Source organism: Moschus berezovskii, chromosome 19 (assembly GCF_049115385.1).
Source record: "Moschus berezovskii isolate FMDL1 chromosome 19, NW_MosBer_1.0, whole genome shotgun sequence".
Taxonomy (NCBI): Eukaryota; Metazoa; Chordata; class Mammalia; order Artiodactyla; family Moschidae; genus Moschus; species Moschus berezovskii.
In genome coordinates, this window is record NC_142478.1 from 60253148 (window position 1) to 60275271 (window position 22124).

The 22124-nt window shown below is 40.3% G+C and overlaps 1 protein-coding gene across 3 annotated transcripts in view; it reads left to right on the forward strand.

Annotated features, from left to right (window-relative positions):
- Positions 1–22124, forward strand: part of TAOK3 (TAO kinase 3) — a 195599-nt gene that overhangs the window by 168974 nt on the left and 4501 nt on the right. For all 3 annotated transcript variants that reach the window (XM_055405631.2, XM_055405630.2, XM_055405632.2), the window contains exons 16-19: positions 1224–1352; positions 7152–7355; positions 14262–14501; positions 15870–16082. In XM_055405631.2, the coding sequence (XP_055261606.1) occupies positions 1224–1352; positions 7152–7355; positions 14262–14501; positions 15870–16082 (786 nt within the window). The remainder of the gene's footprint in view (positions 1–1223; positions 1353–7151; positions 7356–14261; positions 14502–15869; positions 16083–22124) is intronic.

The following is a 22124-nucleotide window of genomic DNA, read 5'->3' on the forward strand; positions in this document are numbered from 1 at the left end:
ATCCCGAACAAAATTAAACAGACTCATCCACCCAGGCACTGGCAGTACTAAACCAGTTGCCTTTCCCACCCCGAAAAGACTTATATAGTTACCTAGTGTGGGAAAGCAAGGGTGAATTTGTACTCCCTGGGGATGGAGTGACTAGGGACAGGGTTTCAGGGGTGCTTCAGTAATCAGGCTCACTGGCGCTCTCTCTCTCTACATGGGAGGAAACATCAGAATTGTAGGATCATTCCCCCAAACAGCCATCAGTCTAGAGGCAGTGTGTCATGAAAACCTCTGCCCAAATAGGGGTAATATTGATTAAATAAACAAGTCTTTCTTGGGAATTAGATTTGGTAAATATGTGGAAAAAATTGTTCATAATGGAAAAACTGTTAATAATAGAAGATAAAAGTGAAAAGATTCATAGAAAGAACCAAGAAGCATACTTCCCCCTCTATCCTCTAAGTATATCATCCTACACATGCACTTCACCTATGGTTCCCTTAAGCTTAGATTTGGTCACTTTCAGGAGCCAGTATTGGTTGGGTTATCTTTTATTTGGTCTATTTTTTCCCTTCCAAGTATTAACCAGGCCCGACCCTGCTTAGCTTCTGAGATCAGATGAGGTTGGGCGCGTTCAGGCTTATATGGCCAAAGACTAGTCTGTTTTTTATCCATCTAGGAGTCCTCAGAATGTCCTGATATCCAGCTATTGTGGATTATTTAGCAGATTCTTCAGAAAACAAAAAGTCATTAATTTTTGCCTGTTATACTAAAGATGACCTCATTCAGAAATCTGATAGTTGAAATAACCAATTAGAGAGTTAAATTCTTGGTGGGGGGGTGGGGAACTGCCCTGTCATGGTTATTTATCTATTTTATAATTTAGCTCTTGGGCCACTGACAATATAATGAAGAGTTCTTATTATAATCCTTGGTCCATCTTTCATCCCATTTATTTTATGTATGTGTCCAATAAAACACATTTACGGTTTAACTTCATGTTTTTCCCATAATTAGGAATATATTTTTTGATGGTAAAAGTTTAAAAAATTTTTTGTTTGTTTAAGATGAAAGAGAATTAAAACAGATATTTCCTTTTCTGTGTTTTATGAATTATGTTTTCAAGAAAATTATACTGTTCAGTACTTTTGGACTCTTTGAATGCATTGGAGAACAGACAGATGAATTCTGTGTTAAGAACAATTCATCCTATATTATATTTGTTATTTTATCAGGCAAAGGTAGCTGCAGCAGATGAGAAGAAGTTCCAGCAACAGATCTTGGCCCAGCAAAAGAAAGACTTGACAACTTTCTTAGAAAGTCAGAAGAAGCAGTATAAGATTTGTAAGGAAAAAATAAAAGAGGTAAGCATACCATTATTTTGCAGTCATCAAGTTGCCATTAGAATGACTAGAACTTAATTCATCCTACATTGTGAACAATATCGTAACCCATTAATGCTCAAACTTTCCAATATAATCACCTGAAGTGATTATCAAAACAGATTGGTAACCTACTACTAGATGTTCTGATTCAGTGGATCTAGGGTGAAGTTTGAAATGTTCATTCCTAACAAATTCCCACATGATGCTCATGGTGCTTGTCCAGGAACACTTCAGGAACCATTGGTTTCACTCTAAACCATTCTTGCCTACTTCTGGTTTTTCCTCCACATGTCAGCCAGTGATCTTTTCAAACCATAAGTTTCATCATATCTCTTCATGATTATAATATTTATTGACTTCTCATTGCTCTGCTCTTTCATTTGTATTTGCTTATTGATCAAAATACTAAAAGTCCCTATGTGGTCAGCTACCAGCCTCCCTTCTCACCTCACACGAACTTTCCCTTCGCCTCTTACCCATCCCAACTCAGCACTACTCCTGCCACAGTGGTCACCTTTGGGTCCTCAAATGTATCCAGCTCTGCCCATCTCCACAGTCTTTGCTCACACTTTCTTCCACCAAGGTGCTCTCCCCATCCCCACTCCCAATCGCTTTCCACCCTCCTTGTAAGACTAAGGATTGTTTATTAGTACCATAACTTAAATTTCACTTTCCCAGGAAAATCTTCCCTTGACTGCCTTGACCAGGATAGGTACCTCTGGTGTTATAACACTAATTTTCTATTTTATATGTATCTATTATTTGAGCTATTTTATCCTACTAGCCAGTAAGCAGTAAGAGCAAAGACCATATATCTTTTTTCTTTGTGTCATTACTTCCCTGTGCCTGGTACATGTGAAATATTTGATCAGTGAGTGAGTGATTCTTTAGTATTTGGTTGAAGACCTCTAGTGGACTTAGAGAGTTCCTCTGAGGAACTGCAGTTTGAGCCAGAAGTTCGAGTGCCTTCACTTCTCCTTTACTGGGACTTACAGCTGAATTGCCTGCAGTTCCATAGACACTCCTTCTCATAAGACTTAGGGTTTCTCACTTTTGAACTACTGGTGTATTAAGGCTTAACAGAAGTCAGATGGGACTTGATTTAGTATATGAAATCAGTCACTTGGGCACATATTCTAAGTTAACAATATGAGAGTTAGCTAGGTTCCTCTTCAGCTTTTTTTTTAAAACAGTTCTTTTTTAAAAAAATAACTAAAAGCAAGTGCCTTGGGGTTTGCTCTGCCCAGATGGGTCACTGGTAATTGTTGGAACTGACAGAAATTTCTTTCTGACCTGCACTGCCAGAATGAGAATCATCTCTGACACTGTTAGGTCTGGAAAACCAGGCAATGGAGAGAAATAGCCCAACCAAGAAGGTTTACACACTCTCCATTTTCTTAGTTATTTCATGATCTGGATTATTATATCCTAATAGAGGTAACTAAATCACAGAGATAACCTTGATTTTTCAATAAGAAATTTTGGAATTTTCTCAACTGCAGATAGATTTTTACTTACAGCTTCATGTGTTTTCTCATGCTCTGGAAGCCATACTTTATGGCTGCAGTCACCATTTTGAGCATTTGTACCTCTAAGGTATTTGGAGCTTTGTATGAACTCCATCTTTAGAAGATTCTCCCAGAGAACAGCATTTGAAAGTCCCCACTCAGTCCTCAGGCATAGAGCTATTTGGGGTTCTCCATACTCAGATTTATGAGTGCTAAAGACCACGGGCCTAAGCATACAAGTCCTTCACATTCTCATGAAGAAAAACAAACCTACACTCAATTTAAGACAGCCTCTATAATAAGACTTTCTCTATGAAGTAAAGCTTAGTTCAGACTGTTGAAAATGGCAGGGATTTCCTTGGTGGTCCAGTGGTTAAGACTTTGCTTTTTGTGTAGGGGGTTCTATCCCTGGTAGGGAAGCTAAGATCCCACATACTTCTCAGTCAAAAAACCAAAACATTAAAAAAAAAAAAAGAAGCAATATTGTAACAGACTCAATAAAGACTCTATAAATGGTCCACATCAAAAAAAAAATCTTTAGAAAAATAAAATGTCATGTATGCTTAAATATTGATATAAAAGTTATCATCCTTGAGATGACAGAACAATCTCCGGTAATCCAGAATGATGGATGATCCAGAAATAATTTATTCTTGATTTTGAAATGAATTTTTATGATCATATTTCAGTTTGGATGTGCAATATAGTTGTTAATGCCAAACCTAGTAGTGACATCACAGTATCTAGAAATGAGTCCACCAGCCTTCCTGTTGTGATCCTAGCTTACTCCATGATGGAATAGCTCTTGCTCTGTTGATTCTAATATTTCACTTGAGATTTCATTGGAACAGGAAAATTGAAAGTTGATTTACAAAGATTTCTTAGCTAAGTCAGATATGCAGATGACACCACCCTTATGGCATTTCGAAAGTGAAGAGGAACTCAAAAGCCTCTTGATGAAAGTGAAAGAGGAGAGTGAAAAGGTTGGCTTGAAGCTCAGCATTCAGAAAACGAAGATCATGGCATCTGGTCCTATCACTTCATGGGAAATAGATGGAAAAACAGTGGAAACAGTGTCAGACTTTACTTTTTTGGGCTCCAAAATCACTGCAGATGCTGATTGCAGCCAGGAAATTAAAAGACGCTTACTTCTTGAAAGGAAAGTTATGACCAACCTTGATAATATATTATAAAGCAGAGACATTACTTTGCCAACCAAGGTCCGTCTAGTCAAGGCTATGGTTTTTTCAGTGGTCGTGTATGGATGTGAGAGTTGGACTGTGAAGAAAGCTGATCGCCGAAGAATTGATGCTTTTGAACTGTGGTGTTGGAGAAGACTCTTGAGAGTCCCTTGTACCGCAAGGAGATCCAACCAGTCCATTCTAAGGGAGATCGGTCCTGGGTGTTCATTGGAGGGACTGATGCTGAAGCTGAAACTGCAATACTTTGGCCACCTCATGCGACGAGTTGACTCACTGGAAAAGACTCTGATGCTGGGAAAGGTTGGGGGCGGGAGGAGAAGGGGACGACAGAGAATGAGATGGCTGGATGGCATAACCGACTCTGTGGACATGAGTTTGAGTGAACTCCGGGAGTTGGTGATGGACAGGGAGGCCTGGCGTGCTGTGATTCATGGGGTCGCGGAGAGTCGGACACGACTGAGCGACTGAACTGACTGAATATTTATAATCCATTTATTATAAATATATTTTCCTATGTATTCTTATGCATAATGATAAGAACCCACTTTTCCAAAAACGCTCAACATGTATTAGACTCTAAGCTAAACACATTGCCTTATTATTATATTTAATGGTTGCAATAACCCTATGAGGCGGGTATCATTATGCCTCTTGAACAGATGAAGATGAGGCTCAGAGGGTTTCAGTAAGGTTAAATAACTCATATGCAGTGGATCTACAGACTCAAACCCAATTTTGTCTGATGTAAAAGCGCTACAGTAAAACCACTATAGTAAAACTGCTCTAGGAGTTATTCAGGTCAAGTCGGGGAAGGAGGTTACCAGGAATTAGCAAAGATGAGACAAGTGAATCTGGGGGAGTCTAGAGACAGAACAACATGCCCGACAACCTCTGAGAGATTCCTTCAGTTCTCTACTAAGAGATACGGGCAATTCAGCACTATTTAGTTTGCCAGTGTCTTCTGTTTTCTGAACTTCATAGTACTGTGTACATGGGATAAGGGAGCTGTAGGCTTTGACTAGGCGGAGAAGACAGATAAAGAAAAAATGCCTGCCCATAGGACAGTGTTGAAGTGCTGGGGAGGGAATTCAAGATAAGGAACTTGGGAAGACCCCACAGGGTGTCCAGATTCTGAGAAGTCAGGTTTGGGCTAAGAAGGTATTTAGGAAAGTGAGTTAAGGGCACATTTCACAAATTAGCCAAAGGCAGCCCTGTCTTGGGATTGTATCCCACAAATTCTCTAAAATTAAAAATGTTCTTGAAGATCATTCAATCCAACCTTCTCAGATTTTCGTGAGGGTGATGGAGACCTAGATATGGCCTGTCTATGACTCACTGGAAAAGACTCTGATGCTGGGAAAGGTTGGGGGTGGGAGGAGAAGGGGACGACCGAGAATGAGATGGCTGGATGGCATCACCGACTCGGTGGACATGAGTTTGAGTGAACTCCGGGAGTTGGTGATGGACAGGGAGGCCTGGCGTGCTGTGATTCATGGGGTCGCGGAGAGTCGGACACGACTGAGCAACTGAACTGAACTGAACTTAGCTAAGTGCAAAAACAATCTAAACAGTGTGTGACGTCCACATCACAAAACTTAAGTAAAATAAGTATAGCAATAAAAGATTTCAACTGAATAGTTAACCAGATATTAAAGGTCCAGCTTGTAGGTGTAAACAGTATGAACAACGGATGCCCAATACTTTCTCTAAAAGTTATCTTCTTACTTTCCCCATAGACTAACATCTTAACTGTTCTGATTTACTGCTTTCTTCCCTTCCCTGGTAGCTCAGATGGTAAAGCATCTGCCTACAGTGCGGGAGACCCAGGTTCGATCCCTGGGTCGGGAAGATCCCCTGGAGAAGGAAATGGCAACCCACTCCAGTATTCATGCCTGGAAAATCCCATGGGCAGAGGATCCTGGTGGGCTACGGTCCATGGGGTCGTAAAGAGTCGGACACGACTGAACGACTTCACTTCACTCCCTTCACCCATATGATCTAAAACAGTTATGTATTTTGTTCTTTTGGAAATATAGGTGGTTTATTATTTACCCTCTAATACCAAATGAAGAATGCTTTTTCCTAAAATTCAAACTAGTGACATTTGCAGCATTACCTCCCGTCTGTGACATCTGCCTACTTCTCTCCATCTTGTCACCACCTCCTTTGTCCAAGCTATGAATATATCTCACCTGGACTTTGTAATAGCTTCCTAGCTGTCTCCATGGACATGCTCTTGCCTCCTTCATTCTGTTTTCCACATGGCAGCCAGAGTCATCTTTTTGAAATGCATCTCATGACACCCCCACATATATATAAAATCCATTTCTCCTGTTCTAAGGCTCAGTATCCTTAACTTGGCATGTAAGACTTCCAGTGGTACTGCCTACCTGTCCAGCTTCATCTCATGTCACACTGTACCACCTGCCCTGACCTTCCCTCAGTTCCTTCACTGTACCATGTTTCAATTAACCTGCCCTAACAGTTTTGCACATGCTATTTCCTCTGCCCAGAGTATTCTTCTCTATTCTTTCTCACTGGTTAACTCCTACAGATTTTTGAAATTTCAGCTTAGTTGTTACCCAGGTCAAATATTTTTTATTAAACACTCTTCAAACCAAGTACTTCAACTACACAATAGTTATCACAGTAATCTTCACTTAATTTCTGTGGTTCTTTGATTTATTCTTGATTCTAGACTGTAAAGCCCCATGATGGCAGATACTATGTTTGTTTGCTCACCATTATATCCTTTGCCTTGCACAGCACCATTTGCATGATAAGAACTCAGCAAGCGTGTGTTAGTTAAATGAGTGAACCCATGATTTCTGAGCATGAGAAGACAGAGACATGAAAGCTAACATGTCTCCCTCTCAACTGATTAAAAAAAAAGGGAGAGGGAGGTATGGCGGCGAGGGGGGAAATGTTTTGTGCAACACCAAGCCTTTCTAACCTTACATTCTCAATTACTTTCAAAAATAATTTAATCTACATTGCAATAAGCTATTATAGTTCCTTTTGCCTGATGAGCTTGGCTTTTTTGTTCGCTTGTTTTTGACTTTGTGAAGGAGATGAATGAGGACCATAGCACACCCAAGAAGGAAAAGCAGGAACGGATATCCAAGCATAAAGAGAACTTGCAGCACACACAGGCTGAAGAGGAAGCCCACCTTCTCACTCAGCAGAGACTGTACTATGACAAAAACTGTCGTTTCTTCAAGCGGAAAATAATGATCAAGCGGCATGAAGTGGAGCAGCAGAATATTCGGGAGGTATGTATTTTGTCCATAACTATTTTCATTAACTTATGAAGACAATAAGCTTTGTGAGGATCATGACTGTGTCTGTTTTGTCCATACCTATATCCTTAACCTATACAGACTTCAGTGTGATGCCTGACACAAAGCAGATAGACAAAAGTGAAAGGGAACGAGTTTACCTTTGATCAGAGAAAGCCCATTTACAGGACAAGGAATCAACTTTTTCCAAATAGAATTTTCTTGAACATCTATTATAAGCCAAATTCACACAGTGGAGAATCAAAAGAAGTAGAATAGAGAATTTTTGCTTTTAGCCTGTTTGTCAAAGACTTGAATTTTTGTGATTCTCTGTGAAACACTTAAAAGAACAGAATTGTGCTCTACAGTTAAGGTAATTCATTCAGTCATCCAGGATTTACAGAGTGCCTTCTTACTTACTGTGCTGGAGATGCCAGGGCTATTGAAACGCTATCCTGCCTACCTTCAGCTTGTTCTGAAGACACGAGAAACAGACATGTAACACATTAATCACAGTGTAATATGTTGTCTACCATAGTAGACATAAATAAATTCTCACAGGCATATAGTCATGAAAGGGCTTGGAAGTCTGTGATTGAAGAGGAGTTGAGTGTTCTGGGTGTGTGGAGTGGAGTGTTAGAGCAGGAACAGTTGGAAGCAGAATGGAGGGCCTTGATTCTTAAGGCAAGGCTTTTAGATTTCAGCCTGAGGTCAGTTGCATGGGCATGAGAGGTGTTGTTTTGGGGGTTTTTATTTATTTATTTATTTTTAATTGAAGGATAATTGCTTTACAATATTGAGTGAAGTAAGTCAAAATGAGAGAATTTTAAGCAGAGAAATGACAATGAGAGTTTTTCTTTGTTTTGAAGAATGAATGCCTCAGCGTTGAAGATAGCATAGAGTGGTACAAGGCAAAATACAGTGAGGTCAGTCAGAATGCCTTTTCTCTAGTTCTACCTGGAAGATGCAGTGGGGAAATAGATTAGATCTGAGTGACAATTTCTAAAGCAGAACTGACAGTAATTCAAACCAAATGCTGTGAGAATTTCAGAAATAAGAGGAGTCAAAAAATGAATGCAGAGTTTCTAATTTGGGAAATTGGACGAATATGATGTTATTCGCTAAGATGAGGAATACAGAATGTGAATTGGTTGCAGAGACAAAGTTCAGTAGGAAATCACTGTGATCTGGAGTAATATGAGAAGCCCTGAAGTGATCTAGCACATTGGTAAAATTATCAAAGTCAGATTAAAAACCCAGTGTTAGGCTGCAGGAGGAAAACAAGCCCTTCAGGCACATTTAATGAGAATGTGAATTGGTGTAAGGTTTTTGGAGAGCAGTATTCAAATGGGAAGAAAAACGGGTGGAGCAAACTAAAATTTATTGAACACATAATCATGGGCCAGGCTCAGGCTGTTTATTTGTGTTATCTCATCTTATTGGAAGAGGGAGAAACTGAGCCAGGCAGTGAGTGATATGGCTAACATTCTGCTTTACAGAGATTAGCCCAGTTTGGTGGTGATGCACAGATTGATTAGAGTGTGCAGTGGGAGCAGTATTACCCACTGGGGAGTAAAAAGGGAGTTCTTGTGGAGGAGGGGTCTTAGATATTATAGTGACTTGTGGTCCTCTGAAGGGCTGCAGTACATAAAAAGATATACAGTACATGTTTTTTATTAGCATTTCAATGGTGAGAATGATCAGGGAAGGGTGGAAGCTAAAAGGCCCCTGATGGAAATAATGGGGGGAAAAAAGGTTGAGAAACATTGAATTTAGGGGGAAGAAACTAGCAGCAAAGAGATCTGGTGGTAGGAATAGGCTATAGACACAGATAGGGTGTTAGCTGGCAAAAGAGAGATGGGTTTGAAATTTTTTGAAGTATAAAATAAGCTGCACTTGGCATACAAAAGGATATGAGAAAGAGATGAGGGTAGAGTCAAAGTTATTTCTAGGATTTAAGAGCGGGGGAAATGTAGATTTGGGCAGAAACAGAGAAGCTTAGAGAGAGGTATTGGTAAGAAACTGGTTAATTCAATATTACATGTGTTGAGTTTGTTCAGTCAGTTCAGTCGCTCAGTTGTGACCGACTCTTTGCAACCCCATGAATCACAGCATGCCAGGCCTCCCTGTCCATCACCAACTCCCAGAGTTCACTCAAACTCATGTCCATCGAGTCAGTGATGCCATCCAGCCATCTCATTCTCTGTCGTCCCCGTCTCCTCCCAATCCCTCCCAGCATCAGAGTCTTTTCCAGTGAGTCAACTCTTCGCATGAGGTGGCCAAAGTATTGGAGTTTCAGCTTTAGCATCAGTCCTTCCAATGAACACCCAGTATCAATCTCCTTCAGAATGGACTGGTTGGATCTCCTTGCAGTCCAAGGGACTCTCAAGAGTCTTCTCCACTTCGGCGATCAGCTTTCTTCACAGTCCAACTCTCACATCCATACATGACCACAGGAAAAACCATAGCCTTGACTAGACGGACCTTGGTTGGCAAAGTAATGTCTCTGCTTTTTAATATGCTATCTAGGTTGGTCATAACTTTCCTTCCCCGGAGTAAGCATCTTTTAATTTCCTGGCTGCAGTCAGCATCTGCAGTGATTTTGGAGCCCAAAAAAATAAAGTCTGACACTGTTTCCACTGTTTCCCCATCTATTTCCCATGAAGTGATGGGACCAGTTGCCATGATCTTTGTTTTCTGAATGTTGAGCTTCAAGCCAGCTTTTTCACTCTCCTCTTTCACTTTCATCAAGAGGCTTTTTAGTTCCTCTTCGCTCTCTGCCATAAGGGTGGTGTCATCTGCATATCTGAGGTTATTGATATTTCTCCTGGCAATCTTGATTCCAGCCTGTGCTTCTTCCAGCCCAGCGTTCCTCATGATGTACTCTGCATATAAATTAAACAAGCTGAGTGACAGTGTACAACCTTGACGTACTCCCTTTCCTATTTGGAACCAGTCCATTGTTCCATGTCCAATTCTAACGTTGCTTCCTGACCTGCATACATGTTTCTCAAGAGGCAGGTCAGGTGGTCTGGGATTCCCATTTCTTTCAGAATTTTCCACAGTTTGTTGTGATCCACATAGTCAAAGGCTTTGGCATAGTCAATGAAGCAGAAATAGATATTTTTCTGGAACTTTCTTGCTTTTTCGATGATCCAGCGGATGCTGGCAATTTGATCTCTGGTGCCTCTGCCTTTTCTAAAACCAGCCTGAACATCTGGAAGTTCACGGTTCACGTATTGCTGAAGCCTGGCTTGGAGAATTTTGAGCATGACTTTACTAGCGTGTGAGATGAGTACAATTGTGCGGTAGTTTGAGCATTCTTTGGCATTGCCTTTCTTTGGGATTGGGATGAAGACTGACCTTTTCCAGTCCTGTGGCCACTGCTGAGTTTTCCAAATTTGCTGGCATATTGAGTGCAGCACTTTCACAGCATCATCTTTCAGGCTAACCTTATGTTAGCCTTTCCATTCCCAAATGCCTTACTATCAAAAATAAAAATGGTTAAATCCTAACAGTCTTCCCACTGCATAGGATTGCAGCTAGGATTGAGCAAGATATTATAAAATCATTTTTAATAATTGAGAGCACTCTACACATTATTATGTGGGTATAGCAATGGGCTCATAGTAAGCTGAATAATGTTTTCTTCCCATAGTGTAAAATATTATAGGCAGCTTAACATCTCTGCAACTCAGACATATGAATTAAAGGTAATTAATCAAAGGTAATTTCTATTACAGTTGTAATATAAAAAAACATTTCAGTTTTTTTTTTCTCTCAACTTTTAAATAATTTATAGTATCTAGATTTGTTATTGTATGCTGGATATTCTCTTCTGAATGTAGAAAAATAGTAATGGCATGTTTATGTATATTCTGAAGCATCTTCTTATGGTCTTTCCTTTCAGCTTCACAAGACTGGTAGTTCACGATGGGTACTATTATCCTCACTTTACACCTGAGGAAACCAAAATGTAGATTTGAAGTCTTAAACCAAATGCCATACATAATGAGTCAGTGGAAAAGCTAAAACTGACTCACACCCTGAATTATTTTTCCACTGATTCTCAAACTTTAGTATATATCAGAATTACCTGGGTGGCATGTTATCAAGTCCAGTTGCTTCCAGGTGATTCTGATGCAGTTATTCCAAGGACAACATCCTGAAGCATTCCATTAAACAGAGAAGCATTTTTCTTCTGAAAGTGCTGTTTGCTTTGTATCTTTCTCCCCGCTGTGAATTTCTGAGCCCTGGACAGCTCAGACTCAGTTTGAACTTCTCCATTTAGGAAAATGTGTGAAATGTATAAATGCCCAATACTGGGGTTCCTGGTACTCAAAGACTGAAAATGATAGTAATATAGGAACAGAATCTTTAACCTTCCAAAAACCTTTCTTTGGCTTTAGTCTCTGAGAGGCCCTCACCATCCTTTGGTGCCACCTAGGGGCCAGTTAGTGATTTTTAAAAGACATTTGATAGTCCAGGTTAGGAAGGAAAATAATAAAGGAGAAGAAAAACATGGGAGAGGATGTGGGGAGATGCTCTGGAGATTATCTTTTATTGTTTGTAACAAATGTAAATAGCATTTATACTCCAGGTATTTCCCCACTAGAAAATAAGCCCATGATGGGATGTACTTGTTCACTGGACCCTTTTTAGTGCCTAAAACAGTGCTCAACACGTAGGAAATGCTCAACAAATACCTGTTGAATAAGTAAGTGAATGACTAGCAACTTTGCTAGTTTAAAGGACTTCTCTTCAAGTGGATGGAAGGCCCAAACACATGAGATATTTCTCAACCATGCCAGTGCACAAATATTAATGATATCTCTATTAAAATGATCTTGCATTTTCTCCATGGTGGATGCCATTGGAAAAGAGAGGCACCCTATTGTTCTGATTTAAAATTCAGCTCAAGGGCTTTCTCCTTTCCTTGCTCTTCTTAACTAGTAGTGGTAACATTCTTTTTGGAAATCTTCTAGCAAATAATCTTCATCTCTTTTGTATCTTTTATCACTTCCAACCTTGCACTTTTGAAAAAAAAAAAACATAAAATTTATGTCCCTGTATTAATCAAGCTTCTTTTCTTTGCATGTTGCTGAAATTTATTTGAGCTGGCTAAAACCAAAACCAGGGTATTTTCTGCAGAAATATAGGAATGTTTCATAAAGCCCAGTAGCAATAATATAGCTGGACCTACAACGAGAGCTTAGAACCAGTCAGGAACTTGGGTATCAGTATGTTTCCTGCCCTTCTTTCTTCTCTCTTTATCATTCTTCTTGCTCTGAAGCTCAGCTTTATCTAATCCTTAGCCCTTATAGCAGCAGGTGGCTACCACATATGTAGTTTTTAATATGCCCCTCAGTTCTAACCACCAGAGAAGGCAATGGCAAACCACTCCAGTACTCTTGCCTAGAAAATCCCATGGATGGAGCAGCCTGGTAGGCTGCAGTCCGTGGGGTCACTAAGGGTTGGACACAACTGAGCAACTTCACTTTCACTTTTCACTTTCACACATTGGAGAAGGAAATGGCAACCCACTCCAGTGTTCTTGCCTGGAGAATCCCAGGGATGGGGGAGTCTGGTGGGCTTCCATCTATGGGGTCACACAGAGTCGGACACGACTGAAGTGACTTAGCAGCAGCAGCAGTTCTAACCACACACATAGAGATTAACTGTCCCTGAATCCAAATTCCCAGGAGAGAAGATAGATTGACTCAGTGTGCTGTGAACTGAGCATATACTTTCATAAGTGTCTTATTACATTCCCCTGTCAGGGTATTAGCAAGTTGGCCACCAAGTCATAGCTTAGTAAATATTTTTATGTACCCAGAGAACATGGTTCACAGCTTTGATACACTGCCATTCAGGAAATATTCTTGAATTGGTGAGTAAAAAAGTTTCACCCAACCTCATCCTCCCCATTTTTTTTTAAATTCTAGTTTCCTTTCTTTCCCCCTTCAACAAAAGAGAAAGTTAAACTGGGAGGAGCAGAATGATTAGCTCTAGAAATGACCAAACAGACTGTAATGGAAAAGATGAATGGGGAGAGATCTCATCTGCTTTTTCCCAGTGAGCACTGACCTCTTAGATTTTGAAAAATAGATAACTGGCCTACTTTTGATACATGCAAAAACTAGGAACATTGCAGACATGATCAATTTAATAGAGCAATTCTCAACTCTGACTGGATATTAGATCTACCTAGAGAACTCTTAGGGGCTTCCCTGTTGACTCAGTGATAAAGAATCTACCTGCCAAGCAGACATGGGTTCAGTCCCTGGGTCAGGAAGATCCCCTGGAGAACGAAATAGCAACCCACTCCAGTATTCTTGCCTCTGAAATTCTGTGGACAGAGGAGCCTGGCAGGCTACAGTCCGTGAGGTCACAAAGTGTTGGACACAACTTAGCAACTAAACAGTAGCAGAGAACTCTTAAAACTATCTGTGTCAGGGTCACACTCCACTCGGTTTTCAGAATTTCAGGTTATGAGACTCAGGCATCTTTTGGTTTAATAGCTTCCTCACGTGATTTTAATGGGCAGCCAGCCAGCCAGCCTGACTAAAGAAACATTTATTTAGACCCATGCGTAACATATCACCTAATTATGGCTATCTGCAGCTCTGTGAGGTAAGAAGGCAGAATTAATCCCATTTTACAGGTAGAGTAGTTGTGGTGGCTCTGAAGATGCCCAAGTTGTTAATGGTGGAACCACATACAGAATCTCAGTCTCCAGGGATTGTTCATCTAGTCTTATTAAGTCATGCTGTCAAACACTAATGAGCAATTAAGACACAGTTAATAGTGCTATTCCTTGCCATCCCTTTCTGAGTGGTGCCTTTCCTCCAGTTCATCTCCATTCATCTCTTTTCGTGTACTTTTTGTTGCTAAATGCAGGAACTAAATAAAAAGAGGACACAGAAGGAGATGGAGCATGCCATGCTGATCCGGCACGACGAGTCCACCCGAGAGCTCGAGTACAGGCAGTTGCATACGTTACAGAAACTCCGCATGGATCTGATCCGGCTACAGCACCAGACTGAACTGGAAAACCAGCTGGAGTACAATAAGAGACGAGAAAGGGAACTGCACAGAAAGCATGTCATGGAACTGCGGCAACAGCCAAAAAACTTAAAGGTGAGAGGAAATTCCCTGGTTTGTGTTCCAGAACACAGCTAGGCTGTATCAGTGGTTCCTACATATGGATGACTGTCAGAGTCACATGGGCAACTCCATAAAATTGCACTTTTCAGGGCCCCTTGGGTATTGAATCAGAAGCACAAGAGTCTGGGTATAACAGACTCCTAAAGGGATGTTTCTGGGCCATGTGATATCTCCATTTTTTATTTGTATCCATTATATACAACCTCTTTGACCCCCTTCATGACATTCCCTCTTTAAAATTATGACACATAAAATAACAGCAGTCCATGGTTCTTATCCCAGGAAATGAGAAAGTTACCTGACAAAATATAGCAGATAAATTTTGTCATGCCAGTCAGATTATTGGTGTTAGCTACCTTGAGTGCTACTCTATTGAGAAAGACTCTAAAGCCATATCCACACTTAGTAACAAAGAGTATAATTTATTAGTGACATCTGTCCCGGTCATGGGAATCAGTGACATACCAAGCATTTACTTTACCTACATTAGAAATATGGAGCTCCTTTAGCCCTCACTACCTCCAGAGAATTTTAGCCCACTGCTAATTAACAAGCTATGTGGACTAAGCCATTGCTATATGTCAAGGAAGTCATTGTCAGTATTTTCAAAGATACAAGGTCAACCTCAATCACACTGGCCATGCTCCTCGCTCCTCTCTAGCCAGATGCCAACTTGTCTAATTAGTGATCCTTGTCTTCCAAATTCCTCCACATGTTCATGAAATGTACATGTGAATATCAAGCAACGTAATGGAATGCCTTTTAGACTTACAATAAAAACCCACCTTATCTTTGCCCAAATGCATACTTGATGTTGCTACATGCAAGTAGTGGGAATGGGTTGTGATGTGAAGTGTAATCCAGTGTTGTCCTTTATTGATTTGTCAAGGAGACACAGAGCAGTGAGAGATGACTTATATGTTGCCATCCCCTTTCTTACTTGGAAATGGGGGAAAACAATTAAAAAGAGGTGGTGCAACAAGCAATAGAAGACACTGAAAATTTTGATTAGGAAACCACTGAAATAATGAACAAGCTTTTAACAAACTAAGCTTCACAGTATTCCACAGTCATCTTCGAGTTGTGATTTTGTAAAAATTCATTTTTAAAATCTATTTGTAATTTCAAAACAACTTCTATTCAGACAATAAAACCAAAAGTATTGGTAGAGTTAACTCCTGTCTGTGACTTATGTATTATTTTCATTATCATTGGCTAGTAGTATCGGTCACTGCACCAAAAGACAGTTGGTCCCAGAACCTGTACTGTATAATGAGAATGGAAGACTTTCTGTGTTTACTGATGTGTCTTTATTTTCCTTTTGTCACTTTTTCTATACAGGCCATGGAAATGCAAATTAAAAAACAGTTTCAGGACACTTGCAAAGTACAGACCAAACAGTATAAAGCACTCAAGAATCACCAGTTGGAAGTTACTCCAAAGAATGAGCACAAAACAATCTTAAAGACACTGAAAGATGAGCAGACAAGAAAACTTGCCATTTTGGCAGAGCAGTATGAACAGAGTATAAATGAAATGATGGCCTCTCAAGCGGTAAGTGGTTTAGGTTCAGTGCCACGGCTTCAAGAGCTTTGGGAATCAAGAAAATTCAAGATCCAGCCTTTTGGTCCCTGGATGATTCTTGTGCACATTTAGAATGTTGATATTTTTCCGCCCAAAGAACTGAAGGAAATGACGACGCTGAATAAAGCCAAGCCAGTGTGGATACTTGCTGGAGTGTGTTTTAAGAGGTGGAATTCAAGGAATAATGCACTAAATGAGACCTGTGGCACATAGGTTCTTTGAGGGCACAGTGCAATAGATACCGCATGTAATGTCATAATTTCATTCACCAAAGATTTCACAGCTAATGTCAGGCACAAATGAATGAGACACACAGACACATTCATTTGGTAAAATCTCATTAAGCACCTATGCTCAGCACTCTGCCGGGCTCAGAGATAAGAGTGATGAACTAGATAGATGACAGTGGTCCCTGTCCTCACACATCTGTCAGTCAAGTAAGAAGGTCAGATAGTTAAGCAATGAAAATAAAACATAAAAGTGCTTTGAACTGGGAGGTGCCAGGATCTATGGGAGGGTAAGTAGGAACAACTAATCTGGTCTAAGAAAAGCTTCTCAGCAGGAGCCAAGAAGCATGAAGGAATTTATTAATGCAAACAGGTTACGTGGAAAAGGGCCTACATAGACAGAGGCTCAAAGATAGAAAGTGTGCATTTGGGGAGTGAAAGAATTTGGTATGAGCGCAAAAGTTCAAGGAGGAGGATTGTGGGAGCCCAAAATGGAGAAGTCATAACTTAGGTCTTGGTGAGCCAAGGATGGGAATTTGCCCAGTAATTCAGTGAAGGTTTCCCAAGGAGATGACTCTTAAAAGAGTAATAGTTGGTCAAATGAGCAGAAATGGAAAATTACTCCTGGTAGACAATACAGTATATGTAAAGAGTCCAGGGCCTGAAAGAGGATGGTGCATTTGAGAAATGATGAGTAGTTGGTGGTAGGAGGATGACGGACAGCTGGTGGATAATCAGGGGTCCAGAGCCTCAAAAGTCAGGGGTGTGGACCTTGTTCTGTCAACAATGGAGAGCTGCTAAAAGGACTTGCCCAGTGGTCCAGTGGTTAAGACTGCACTTCCACTGCAGGGGGCATGGTTAGGGGACCAAGATCCTACATGCGTGCAGTGTGGCCAAAAGAGAGAGAGAGAGAGCTGCTGAAACCTATCTAAAGAAAGAAAGTGACAGGATCCGATGTGGACTGTGGAAAGATACTGGCCGTAAATGTGGCAAATGCAGTTAATGAGACCTGTTAGAAAGCTATTGTAATAGTCCAGGGGGGAAAAATGAAGCCCTGAACTAAGAACATGATAATGGAGGTACTGAGGAGGGAGAGGAGGATTTGAGAAATATTTAGGAGGTAGAATAGAGAGAACTTAGGGACCAATTTGAGAGGTAGGCTTGATAACAGCGGAATGGGTCATTTTACCAAGATAGAAAATCAGAAGGAGGAATGAGTTTGGGTGCCTTGAAGATACTTGACCTGTTAACTGAGTTCTGTGGGTATCTAGGTGGAAAGGTACAGAGATGGAATCTTCAGCTCAAAAGGGTGTCAGGATTAACATCAAAAAATTAATCATTGTTGACTTCCCTGGTGGTCCAGCGGTTAAGATTCTACATTTCAAATGCAGGGGGCTCAGGTTTGATCCCTGGAGTTTGATCCCTAGGCGAGGAACTAAGATGCCATATGCCATGTAGCATGGCCAAAAACAATTTTTTAATTTAAAATTTTTTAAGTTTAAAAGACTTCCTTGGCCATCCAGTGGATAAGACTTTAAGCCTTCTAATGCAGGGGGCACAGGTTCAGTTCCTGATTGGGGAACTAAAATCACTGATGCCATGAGACACAGCTTAAAAAAAAAAAAAAACTTATTATTATATGGGGGGAGTTGTAGCTGTTGAGAATACCTGAGACCTCCAAGGGATAGGAAATCGTGTCTCCAAGGGACAGGAGGAAGAGGACTCAGAACAGAGTAGTGGGCCCCAACATTTGAGGGCAAAGTAGAAGTTAGACCAAAGAAGATGAATAACCAGCATTATGGAAGGGGAACCAAAAAGAGTGTCACAGAAGCCAGAACAAAGGTTTCTAGTTGATGAATTCAAATGTTTCAGAGAGACCAGGTGGACCCAGGAATGACTTTGTCCTTTACTTGTCACAGAAGGTGCAGTGCTGGAAATGGAAAAAAGGGATTATAGAATGAGATAAAAGCTGTGAGACTGCTTTTCCCAGATTCTTGTCAGTGAAGGAAAGGCGAAATAGAGCTCTAGCTAAAGGAAGAAACAGTTAAAGGGGGACTTCTATTAATTGGAAAGGCTTAAACATGTCCTTAGTTGAGGATAGAAACCAGTGTAATTCATTCATCCATCCATCTAATAAGTATTTATTGAATGCCTCTGCTGTGCCCCTGACATCCAGAAATAATGTGGTGAAGAAAACAGAGGTTGATAATGTCCTCATGGAATTTATGAAAGAGTGAAGAAAACAGATGTTGGAAAAGTCTACATGTAACAGCAGAACAAATGCAGTGTGCCCACAGAGCAAAGCTAGTCTAGAGAGTCAGGAAAGGCCTCTCAGACAAAATGTTTATTTAAGCCGAGGGGTAGGGAGCACATTCTAGGCAAGAGAAACTATTATACATTTGTAAAAATGGAAAAGACGGTGTCACTTTAAAAAAACCCAAAGTCCATTGTATTTGGAATATAGAGAACTAGGAGGCAACTAACATGAGAATAAGAGTAGATCATGTATAAGCTAGTAAGCTTTCTTAAGAATTTTGATCTTATCCTAAAAGCATTGGGAAGCCATTAAAGAGCATTAAGGGGGAGACTGATGTCAGATTTACATTTTTAAATGATAACTCAGGTGAAATGTGGAGAATGGCTTGGGAGATAGCAAGTGCAGGTATAAGGAGAGCATGTATAAAGTTGCTGCCTTTAACTGGGTGTGAAGGAATGGTGGCCCGACTAGAGAGGGAACAGGATGGAGCAGAAAGTGACTCAGTTTGAGAGCAAGGCAGGAGATGGAACTAGAAGCATTTAGTAACAGATTGAATGTGGAGAGTGAGATATTAAGAATGACACCCAGTCTCTGGTTTGAATAAAGTGGTAAATGATGATACCATTTATCTATATGGTCAAAAAATGAATTGGAAATTGGGAAAGTGGGAAGGAAACAATGATTAGTTAGTATAAGGTTGGTGCAAAAGTAATTACAGTTTCAGACCCTAAATTTTAAATCATTATAACCAGGCTCAAACACATCTTTATTAATCAAAATAGGAACCATTATAATCAACACATTTTTACCAATAAGAAATAAGTTTATTTATTCTTGTAGCATAAAAATCTGTGCTTCAGAATTCAACAAACTTTTGGAAAGCATTTTCTGCCTCCTCCTGGTTGTGGAAGCATTTTCTCTACAAAAAATTGTCTAGATGCTTGAAGAAGTGAAAGTTGGTTGGCGAGAGGTCAGGTGAATATGGCAGATGAAGCAAAACTTCATAGCCCAGTTCATTGAACGTTTTTAAGCATTTGTTGTGCAACGTGCACTTGAGCGTTGTTGTGGAGAAGAATTGGACCCTTTCTGTTGACTGATGCTGGCTGCAGGAGTTGCAGATTTTGGTGCATCTCATCAATTTGCTGAGCATACTTCTCAGATGTAATGGTTTCACCGGGATGCAGAAAGCTGTAGTGGATCAAGTGACAGCAGACCACCAAACACTCACTTTGATCTTTTTTGGTACAAGTTTGGCTTTGAGAAGTGCTTTGGCTTCTCAGTCCATCCACTGACCTGGTCATCACTGGTTGTTGTATAAAGTCCACTTTTCACTGCACATCTCAATTCAATCAAGAAATTGTCATCACTTGCACAGAGTAAGACAAGATGTTACTTCAAAACAATGATTTTTTTTAAATTTTTGGTCAGCTCACGAGGCACCCACTTACCAAGTTTTTTCACCTTTCCAATTTGCTTTAAATGCTGAACGACCATAGAACAGTCAACACTGAGTTCTTGGGCAACTTCTCATGTGGTTGTAAGATCAGCTTTGGTGATCCTCTCAGTTGGTCATTGTCAATTTCTGATGGCTGGCCTCTGTGCTTCTCATTTTCAAGGCTCTTGTTTCCTTTGCAAAACTTCTTGAGTGACCATGCACTGTATGTTCATTAGCAGTTCCTGGGCCAAATACGTTGTTGATGTTGTGAGTTGTCTCCACTGTTTTATGACCCATTTTACACTCAAATAAGAAAATCACTTGAAATTTGCTTTTTGTCTAACATCATTTCCATAGTCCAAAGTACATGTAAAATAGACAGTAATAATTCATTAGCAAAATCCATAAATCAAGAAATGTGAATTAAAATGTATAACATAACCACATTTATTTAAACATATATTTCAATATCAAATGTAATGCAAAACCACAGTTACTTTTGCACCAACGTAATAGTCATGTTGAGGGACTTCCCTGGCAGTCCAGGGGTTAAGACTCTGCACTTCCACTGCAGAGGGTGAGGGTTCAGTCCCTGGTCAGCGAACTAAGATCCTGAATGCTGAACAGTGCAACCGGAAAAATACACACACACACACTGTGTGTGTGTGTGTGTGTATTAGTCATGTTGAGCTTGAAGGCCTGGGAACCATTCAGATGAAGATATCTTGTATAGAGTGGATAAGCTAGCCTGGATCTCAGAAACGAAGTCTGAAATAGAGGTGTGGTTGTGGGAATCATTTGCAGAAAGATGGTAACTGAAACCTTTGAAATAGATGAGACTCCTTAGGAAGGGAGGTTAGAGGAAGAAGACTGACAAAGCCCTAAGGAGCATCCACATTTAATGACCCAGTGAGGGGTAGAGAATAACTGGAAAAGGAGAGGAAGGAAGGAAAAACCAAGAGAACGTGGTGTCTCAGAAGACAGGATAGAATCCAGGAAGGAAGGGGCAGCCCACAGTATCAGATGCTGGGAGGCCAGGTAAGATAAGCGCCCCTTCAGGATGGTCAGAGATGAGATGTAAGATCAGGACGAGGAGTGCATACAAGGGTTAAAGGTAAGAAAGAGGGAGAGAATTAGCAGTGGGGACATAAAGATTGGTGGAATTCCAATAAAGATTGGGTTTTGTTCCTATTTGTAATTCTCAGCATCTGCTACAATGCCTGGCATCCAACAAGTGCTCAATGGATGTTTGTTACATAAGAGAGAACAGGGTCAGGAATATAGGTTCATGATTGCCCTTGAATACAAGAAGAGAAATAGCCCTTCCTTCTATGGCAGGGAGGAGATAAAAGTACAGATGATAATTACAGCTTCCTTTACTACCCACTTACCATGTGCCAGGCACTATTGTAAGTATTTTGTGTTACCTCATTTTTGTGAATCCCCTCTAACCTTTGAAGTAGTTACTTTTTTTAAACCCTGATTTACCTGTGAGGAAACTGAGGTTTATTGAAGTTAAGTTACTTGCTTAGGGTAAGGAGTAACAAGCTTTTTCTGTAAAAGGGCAGATGGTAAATGTTTTAGGCTTTTGTGACCACAGAGTCTCTGTTACAACTACTCAACTCTGCCATTGTCATACAAAAGCAGTCATAGATAGTCCATCCATGAATGAGTGTGTCTGTTTCAGGAAAACTTCATTTACAGAAATAGGCAGCAAGCCAAATTTGCCCTTTGGGCCATAGTGTACCCACTCTTGACTTAGAGGGTCATTTATTGGTAAGTAGCTAATTAGTGGTAGAATTGCGATTTGAACCCGTTTTGGGGGACCCTGTAAGCCTGTATGCCTGGCCACTACTACATTATGATGCTTCTGTCACATCCCTTTCTTGAATTTAACCCAGTAGAGGGAACAGACCTGAGACTTAAATATGCTTTTATAAAACTTCTTAATGGATTTGGTATGTGCAGCTTCGGGTTGATGAATATCAAATATCCTCTTATTTCTAGACTGACACTTTTTTAGAGTCAGAGCTGGTTAAGAGTAACATAGTTACTGACATTAATAATGGAATGCCAGAAATAAAAGAAGACAG